The sequence below is a fragment of the Lucilia cuprina genome, chromosome 6, assembly GCF_022045245.1.
Source record: "Lucilia cuprina isolate Lc7/37 chromosome 6, ASM2204524v1, whole genome shotgun sequence".
In the NCBI taxonomy this organism is placed as follows: Eukaryota; Metazoa; Arthropoda; class Insecta; order Diptera; family Calliphoridae; genus Lucilia; species Lucilia cuprina.
In genome coordinates this window covers 46,507,053-46,517,329 of record NC_060954.1, presented here as the reverse complement: position 1 = coordinate 46,517,329, position 10,277 = coordinate 46,507,053, and the positions used below count along the sequence as shown (strand labels likewise).

General features: G+C 31.2%; 1 protein-coding gene across 1 annotated transcript in view; it reads left to right on the top strand.

Moving 5' to 3' along the window:
- LOC111682863 (protein Wnt-5-like) overlaps positions 1-10,277 on the top strand; it is a 31,161-nt gene that overhangs the window by 7,017 nt on the left and 13,867 nt on the right. Inside the window, exons 2-3 of the mRNA XM_046954858.1 lie at positions 3,289-3,994; positions 8,438-8,716. Coding sequence (XP_046810814.1) covers positions 3,289-3,994; positions 8,438-8,716 — 985 coding nt within the window. The remainder of the gene's footprint in view (positions 1-3,288; positions 3,995-8,437; positions 8,717-10,277) is intronic.

The following is a 10,277-nucleotide window of genomic DNA, read 5'->3' as shown; positions in this document are numbered from 1 at the left end:
GTTCTGTTCTAGTTCTGTTCTAGTTCTGTTCTAGTTCTGTTCTAGTTCTGTTCTAGTTCTGTTCTAGTTCTGTTCTAGTTCTGTTCTAGTTCTCTTCCAGTTCTGTTCAAAACATTTTCCATTTCTGTTCGATATAAGTTCACATTTCCGAATGTTAATGTATGTTTTTGTGTTTTTCAAAAACCTTTATTCTGCTGGGTTATAGTTAAACTCCAATCTAGAGATATGTGCCAGACTTACAAATGTGTTTGTAAGTTATTTTGGAATAAACCATTATGTGCATATGGGTTGCTGTCGTTGCAATAAACTAAAGTAGCACAAGTGATAAGTAGCATAATAGTCTAAAATGCTATTTACAGATATAAAAGGAACGCCCGGGATTTTAGCGAATTTAAAAACGAACCATCATAACCACAATATGTGTGGCAGTAAATAAACTAAAAGAAATAATATTCCAAGAAATACACTACGACTATTTAAGCTTATCTATCAGTAAAATGGTAACACTCTTCAGACACAAAAGGAAACAACCACACAATCAAACAACAATAACAATTACACTTAACCATACTCATACAAACTACTATCTCAAACAAACAAACAAATAATACTTTAAAATCCTTAAAGGCCTTGAAGGCTAAAAATAAAATAAAAGTTTTCCTTTTTTAAGAAAATAATACTTTTACTAACATTTTCATATGAAACCCCATTATACAGTAGAATGAATATTAACTTAAAAAAATAATACTTACTTACATATGTTTGAAAAAAATAAAGGAAAATAAACTATAACGTAAATGTATGAATGTGTTACAAACTAATGCTTACAAACATTATCCTACCAATGTTTATATTGTAGTAAAATGTATAGAGAAAAAAACTACTAAGTAATAATAGTAATGGCATAAAGTCGGTACAATAGAAAAAAACGAGAAAAGGCGTAAAATAAGTTTATTTTAGACTTAAAACATCAACGAGAAAAAAACAAAAATACAATAGAAATTGTTAACATTGTATACAGTTTTGAAATACTTACAACGATACAACAACAAAAATGAGCAAACAAAGAAATGGTGGAAAAAATGCCAGCCGTTTTTTATCCAGTTACTGATCCTTGGCAAATATTTGAAAGTATTTATATAATGTATGTGTTAGTAATCGTCCTTTATGTACACATACGCACACATGTTTGTACATATGTTTCTTTTTTTTGCATTTTTGGGATAAGGCTAACAAGTCATATTAAGTATATGTTTGGTAACTTCAATTACAACCTTTTTTTTGCTAATAAAATTTACAAATGTTTGCCTCGAAGGTTGGAAAATTATCTAGAACGAATCGTTTTATAGGGGATTTTGTAGTATTATCTAAAAGTTGTTACGGCTGGCTATAATTTGGGAAAATTTTAAAAGATTTAAAAATTGACAAAAAGGCCGGAAGTTGTTTTTGAGAAATTTTTTAAAAGAAAAGTTTGTTTTTGAAGTTTATCAACAGAGCATGTAATGGCAGTTGTAATAGAAATTACTGGGAAAATTATATTAATGTTAGAGTAATGAACGAGCTTTACTTTTATAGACTGTATTGTGGTGATAAACGGGCTAATTTATAAAATTTAGCAAAGTTACAAACGATTTTACAAATGAGTTCTTCTTTGAGAATCATAAATTTGATCTCAAAATTTTCAGTGCCCTTTTTTCCAGGGAAGATTTTAGAGAAATATATATTAGATCACAAAATAATCGTCGAAACAACTAAAAAAAAAAATAAAAATTATTAAAAATATTTGTTAGATGTTTTGCTAAATTCCTAAAGCGAATGACTCACCTCTTCTTTGCAACCAAACCAAATATCCTCACCTCATGCCACATCCTATTCGCTGATTAATGCAATTTACGCTTACAATACACATCCAATACACCATAACAAAAAATTCATATTTGCGAGCAAATGCCAAAGTACCCTGTTGAGTTAGGCATTTTTTTTCAGATTAACAATTGTTTTAGAAAATTTTAAAAATATGTACAAAGTGTAAATCTTAACGCCTTGTAAATGAGATTCCTTAAGGGCATTGCTGCAATTACCAGGCAGTCAACCAACCAACCAAACAAGCAGTCACCCACCCAACCAGATTTAGCTATTAAGTGCAACAAATGCAATTAAGTTTCAATGAGTTGAATGTAGCACGTTGTTATATTTTATAAAACCCAATGCTAATGTACAATTGCCCCTGAAAGCCTTAATGTTGGGAAGTTGAATGGCTATTGTCATTGTCATCGTCGTTGTGGTGGATGGAAGGGTATAGAAGAGTGAATTCCTTTGAACTGATTCTAGTTCAGATTAAGTACAGATTAAGTACAGAACTAGTTCAGTTCTAGTTCAGTTCTAGTTCAGTTCTAGTTCAGTTCTAGTTCAGTTCTAGTTCAATTCTAGTTCAGTTCTAGTTCAGTTCTAGTTCAGTTCTAGTTCAGTTCTAGTTCAGTTCTAGTTCAGTTCTAGTTCAGTTCTAGTTCAGTTCTAGTTCAGTTCTAGTTCAGTTCTAGTTCAGTTCTAGTTCAGTTCTAGTTCAGTTCTAGTTCAGTTCTAGTTCAGTTCTAGTTCTGTTCTAGTTTAGTTTTAGTTCTAGATTATTTCAATATCAAATCTAGTTTAACAACATTTAATACTTTAAGACTTCTGTTACCGTCAACCCAACACCTCATTTGAGGGATGTTTAAGCCTATTTAAGTAATTATGTTTGTGAGTGTTTTGGTGTAAGAAATCTGGTTACTTTATTTATGATACAATAACAACAACAATGGTTAAAAATATGAAACCAAAAATTGCAATTGTTAATATATTCTCGGGGGTTTAATAAAGGGTACAACCCTTAGGGGTGTTGCAAAAAAGAAACGATTTATTAAAAAGGCGTGTGTTACTTTAAAACGCATAAGGAAACATAAGGGCTGAATAGTACAAATAACGCTTGCATCTAATTAAAAACACAATTTAAATCTAATTTGAAATTGTTTTTAAATTTTCAAATATAAAGACAAGTAAGCAGCTGAAACCGGAAATAAAAACACTTCTATCTGGAAATCAGGGTGTTAATGAATTATAGTATGCTGTATTAGACTGTAAGGAGTAAACATTAGTATGTAACAATTCTTAACCTATTATTATTGGAGTGAAATGAAATAACAAGTTCTTTTGGCTAGTATTTCATTTCAGTAAAAATGTATCCTAAACTGCAACCAAAAAAACTTTATTTTCAATTTTATTTTTAAATCTATTTTGCTTGTATATTTTTAGATTTGCTACAGATTTTATTGACATACGAGAAAAGGAAACTAGACGTGGTACACGTGGTGCTGGCAATCCAGAAAAACGTGGCAGACAACAACGTTTACAACAAAGGCGACAACAGCAGCAGCAACAGCAACAGCTTTTACAGCAGCAAATGTTGGCAGATGATGCTTCAGTTTCTATGACCTCTTTACAAAAGAATGAAACCGTGACAACAACTAAACAACAGCAGCAGCAACAACAAAATCAAAATTCCAACAATGACAATAAAACTAGCAATGGAACATTGTCATCATCATCATCATCTTTAGCCTCAGATGTACTTAAGTCAAGTGACTTTAAATCTTTTGAAAATTCCAATAAAAATGTCAGCACAAATGCAACAACAACAACACAAACAGTTTCGGGAATGAGTAACAATAGTAATGGTCCTAATAAAATTGACATGACACCAAATTTAGCTGGCAACGATATGACACACTCTTCTTCCTCATCAGCACAACAAATCAAACAACAACATCAGCAGCAACAGCAATTGCCATCAACAACACGTTCATCTTCAGTAGCACCTCCTCGACAAGAGGAATCATCTGAAGAGGACAGCGGTGGTGGTGTTCGCATTAAACCAGAAGATTTATTAGAATTACAAGAACGTATAACAAAGGAAATACTCAATTCGAAATTACAGGAAAAGGAAATGCTTGAATTACAGGTAAAACTTTAAGTATTAGTAAATAATACACACGGAACTGTACAAAACACTAGGAATCCTTCGTTCTAACCTTATTAACGTTTTACAATTGTGTGCGTTTTATGTTCATTTTATTTTCTTCTGTTTAGAGTAATTTTATTTACTCTTTACATTAGGGGTTTTATATAATTTTTTCTTTTGTATTATTGTTATTCCTGTTGTTGTTGTGCTTAAATGTGTTTGTATATCCTTTTGGCTTTAAAAGCATGTGTTTGTGTGTATATGTGTCTGTGAGTGGGTGTTTATTTGCCGTCGGGGTATTAGTGGCAAACCAATAAATATTTCTATTTGCATTAGAATGTAGTTATTTGCAATTGGTTTCTAACAGTCGGTTGCTATTTTGCGCCCTCTGCTATGTAAATGTTTTCTTTTATTAATGTTATAAATTTAAATTTTAAATGTTTCATGGCTTAAAGGTTGAGAATTTTGTTAAATTCTAAATTTGTGTAGTAATTTTTCAAACAGAATTGGAATAAATCAAGGTATTTATAGCTATAGAGGGAAAAAAGTTACGAATATTTCGTTGTTTAGAAATGAAATTTAAATTAAAATTTTTAATAGCTTACAGCGATGTGTCATTGGTATGGAGGAGATCTATGATGAGTTTGTGATGATATTTAAAGAAAGATAACAATTAGTAGTGTTTAAATCCTAGCAAAAACGTATATTGAATGAATGAGAAATTAAAATGAAAAATACTTAAAATAAGGACTTACGTACACAGAGCGAAAAATCCCGTAGAAAATTACCGAAATTATTACAGTCCATTGTCAAGAGTGAACTTTTAACATTAAGACGAAGAATTTGTATAAAATTAAAATACCTAGTTATCATTTTGACAACTACCGTTGTAATTTTCACAACGCGTCATTGTGATTGCAACAACACATTGTTGTCATTTGGATTACGCTTTGTGTCATTTCGCCAATGCATCGTTGTGACTTCGACAACGAATCGTTGTCATTTCGATAACCTAACGTTCTGTTTGACAACATAGCGTTGTTACTTAAGTAACACATTATTATTTTTAAGTTGATTTGATAACCGTCGTGTATTTTTTAAAATTTGATTTTAAAATATACGTACACACTTTGACAACTATCCGTACACACTTTTAAAACGTATTTTCCCCTCTGTGTATATGATTTTATAAAAGTCATTATTAGAATACATAAAAGTAATGCTGAGAGTAAGCATGCGTGATCAATTTTTGATCACATTCCAGTAAAAACGTTCATTACCATGTAAGAAGTTAAAATGTTTAAATTAACTTACACTATAACATTTTAAGTCATTCTATTAACACGGGGATGTCATTGAAAGGTAGTACTTACAACAAACGATTACAAGTAATTAGAAAAAGTAGTCATTGTAAATTACATGAATAAACGTATGCTACATCTGTATATTCAATGGTAAGATGACTAATGAATTAGAATGTATTTATATAACACATTATTAGTAAGACCTTATTAGACTACATCTATGTAATCCAGACCATATGTAGTAGTCATTGAAAAGTATGTTATTAAGTAAGTAATTACAATTGAAAGACATTACCCAGTTTTTGCTAGAATTTTCCTTAAAAATGATAGATTTTGAATCGCTTTAGAATTAAAAGAATTCAAAGACCCTTTAAAAAATGGTTGGAAATGGTTCATTTTATAACAATAGTAACCCCGAATAAACCTTTTGTACTCATACTTATGTATACTAAATGATACTGACTTTCGTAATGATCGGGCCTCTTTTGATACTAGCTCGCATACAAAGTCCACTTTAAGAAATGACTTTCGTTTTGGTTCGCACCAAACATTCTTAGGATTAATAACTTTTTGAAATCCTCGGGCACTATATGGATATGTTGATCAAAATGGAGTCTCTTCGATTCTACTTGACAGTTTGCGTGTAGTAAACCCGATTTAACAATTTTAATTAGAAGTCTCTCATTTGGGCCGAAAAAAACCTATATTCGAATTTAAGCAAAATATCGTTTGTCCTTGAGCCAAATGTCATTAAATTATCTTGAAATTGGTTCTGAGCCGATTTATATACTTTAAGGCAAGTGTAGGATAATACCCTCACTACTACATTGGTGTAGAGTATAATAATCATTGCATTCACATAATTACCTTTAACATAACAATAATACATAACCATAATATAGGGAAACATAAGAAAAACTTTTCTTTTCATTACCAGGACAACCGGAGAAAAATATAAAATAATTTTTCCCGTTTCGACAGCAGAGAAAAAGTTGTTAAACGTTTTTTAATTTAAAGCTTTGAAAAAAAATAAAGTTTTCACACAACGTGAAAAACAATCAGCAAAGTTGTAAGGATTTTTTTGTCTCGCAATTATATACTACATACAATGAGTGACAAAAGTAAATGAACACTATATAAAAGTTATGTTAAAATGTTTAGTTTAAAATGACACCAAATAAAACATAAAAATGTTGAAGTTTTTTGAATTTAATAAAAAAAATTATGTCTGAGTCACTGTTGTTGACTTACTTTTGATGCTAACTGTATGTTTTTGTATTCGTCCAGATTCGTATGACTTCATATTAATATTAAGGAACAAAGAATTTTTTCCATGTCACACAGCTTGTCATGCATATAACGGTGAAAATTCCATAGTTTGTCTTTACCTTGTCAATAATAAGTTGTCATTTCATTGACTGTGTTCGCCTGAAAAGTTTTTTAATGAAAGCATTTTTTTTTTCATTTATTTTATTCATCCTTTTCACTTTTTATAGTTTTTCTTGTAATTTGTTGTGGAATTTCTTTTCCTTGTGATATTTTTATTTTGAATCATGATCTAGCAATTATATTTTAATTATTTTCTCATTACTTTTCAGCACTTGCGAAAAGTTTTTAAATCTTATCATTATGCTTGCATGTTCTATTAAAGTTCCTTCACGGAATATCTTTTCTAGACTTTTTTAAATAAAGCACACGTTATAGAGATGTTTGCCTATCTTCTGCCATTTTTGTGACGTGAACTTAGTTGGTATAAGCTATATAAATATAAGTCCAAACGATGTACAATCTGATCTGTATCTTTACCGGTACATAATTAACTCTAGCGCCATCATAAGGCCTAGTTAAGAAAATCGTCAAAAATCTCAAAAACTAAATGGTTTCCTTTTATTCTGAAGGAAAGTTTATTCCGGTTGTTTAATTGTATTTTAAACCAAAATGTATTTTCTGATTTAAATTAATGTTAACGTCAATTTTTAAATTTGTATTTGCTTTACATAAATTTACATTGAAATGTTAAAGTAACGATTAAAACTATTGTGAATTGTTAAAATCCATTTTCCAATTTCGAATGAAAAAAAATGAACTTAGTTTTCCTCAATAAGAAAAGAATAAGAAAAGCCACTCGTCAGGAAAACGCTTAACGGTGAGCATTAATCATTTCTGTATAATCTTGAACTGAATTAACCCAAATCTTTGTTTCACTTCTTTTATATCTAAAAAATCTAACTCCTCCATAAGTTCTGCCAAAGATCAGAAATTATAGAGCTTGCGGAAAACAGGGAAGCTGGCTTAATCTAACTTAATCTGCTCTTACCTACAGTCCACTCTAAACCTTACCTAAACTGGAACTCTAACACCTAATTAAACCAAGTCTACCCAGGAGACTTAATGTCTCGATATGGGGCTTTTTAAAGGTGCTAGGGTCAAATGGGGCCCTATAATTATGAACTTCAAGAAGAACATCAAGACTAGTATAAAACTTTTTTTTAACAGCTTTTTGTAGAAATACGAGACTTGTAGCGGGCCGGATAAAACAATGTACCATTTTTAATAGGATTCGTTTCCGGTACCATAGAAGATCATGTGCCAAGGTTTATTGAACAATGTCCAAAATTGTGACCTGTAGTTTGATTACAAAGTTTACAAACCCTATTCGGGAGATCTGTTGTATGGGGACTAGGTGAAACAATGGACTATTTTCAATAGGCTTTGTCCCTGGGATAATAGAAAATCATGTTCCAAATTTCATTGAATTATGTTCAAAATTGTGATCTGTAGTTAGTTTACAGGGTTACATGGCGGACAGTCAGACGGACGGACGGACAAACGGATGAATATATCGTTTCAGAAAATGATTCTATGCCGATTTGTATACTTTAAGGCTGGTATAGGATCAATATTATTGTGCGTTACAAACATCAGCACAAAATGGTATAGGGTATACTAATATTGTAGTTAATTTCAATAAAATCAGTCCATAATTGACTCCACTTTTTGTATAAAATAATTCTCCAGGATTCAAGATCTTTTAGCTATAGTACACCTTACTTAACCATAATAGATTTACTTCTGTTGAAATATTTTCTTCAATTAAATATTTAATTTCTTTGTGTTTTCTCTTTTTTGTTTTCTCCAGGAAAAAATCAATCGTGAAATTTTAAATTCCAAAGTTTTCAATATGGATGCTAATAATGGCGGCAGTGGTAAACGTAAAAAGAAACGTAAAAATCAACGTGCTGTCAATGGTATGTTGGCCGATGTCGGTAGTTATTCCAATAATCCAAGTGCACCGGGTGTTAGTGGCAGTAGCAGCAGCAATAGCAATGGTGGCGGTGGTGGTGGTAAATGGAAAAATAGCATTTCAGCTAAAGCAAGAAGTTTAATGAATTTACACAACAATGAAGCCGGCAGGAGGGTAAGTTTTATTCGGAAGGGGGGGGGGGGGGGGGGGGGGGGGGGGGGGGGGGGGGGGGGGGGGTGCAACTAAAAATTAAGCATACTTGAAAATTTGAATGTTATATTTTGCTAAAGCAAATATCGTTTCCTTTTTTTGGAATTACCAAATAAAAGGGAAATATGTTCTACATTTAGCAATTTACATAGAAATGTAGAAATATTAGGGGAGACCAGTTTTCTGTGTACAAAACTAAATTAGATAAAAGCTTTTTTTTTTTTTGATAAGTATTGCAAAAAGCTAATATTGACTAAAAATGTACACTCATATTGCATATTACCATTTTATGGAAATTTTCTTTTAATATTTAAACTTTGACCTAAACTAAATGTAAATGAAATCCACTAATACGGATCTTCAGCTACATGTACTATTTATAGCGAAAACTATTATCTGATATTCATTAAACGTGAACCCGTCTAATTGTTGATGTATTTCTATTATAAATTTCCTGTGCTTTTTTTGTTGTTGTTTGATTGTCAGTGGCTAATAGCCAATTTTGTATGTTTTAATCAAATTAGGCTCTACAAACAGAGCAACAAATATTACCGTTAGTTATTTTGTTAGAAAATCTCTAGCTTATAAAAGAATAATTTGTTAGTTAAGTTTAAAATTTTGCCAATTATTTTCAGTTTAACTTCCAATTAATAAAACAATAGTTTAGACTTCTGATAGACTATTATAGATAGTTAAAACTGTAGACTTACCATGGTTCTGGCGATAAATAGATTATTATCTGGACTAGACTGTAGACTTTACCAAAGCCTTGACTAAAGGCTAGACTAAGTCCTGACTTTAGACCTGTATGACAATAGTCAAGACTACAAACAAGTCTATTGTTCACTGCCTATGGACTAGCCTGTACATTTGACTATAGTCCAGACTATTCAGCAGAATATAATACTGACTAGAGACTAAACTATATTCCTTAGTATTGACTGGACTATAGCCCATAGTTTAAATAATAGTCAAGACTACAAATCAGCCTATACTCCAGATTGCAGACGCACAAGTCTCTAGTTCTGACTAGACTATAGTTCTGACAATAGAGTAGACTATAGCTTGGAGTACAGACTATAGTTAAGACTACGTTCAAGACTATTGTCCAAACAACAGACGAGACTATAGTCCTGATATACACTACACTATAGTTCCGATTATAGGCTATAATATAGTAATGACTAAAGACTAGACTAGATTCCTGACTATAGATTAGACTATATTCCTGACAATAGACTAGACTATAGTCCTGACTATAGACTAGAATAGACTATTGTCCTAACTATAGACTAGAGTAGACTATTGTAGACTATACAGACTGTATTCCTGACTATAGATTAGACTATAGTATTGACTATAGACTAGGCTATAGTCTTGACTATAGACTAGGCTATAGTCTTGACTATAGACTAGGCTATAGTCTTGACTATAGACTAGACTATAGTCTTGACTATAGACTAGACTATAGTCTTGACTATAGACTAGACTATAGTCTTGACTATAGACTAGACTATAGTCTTGA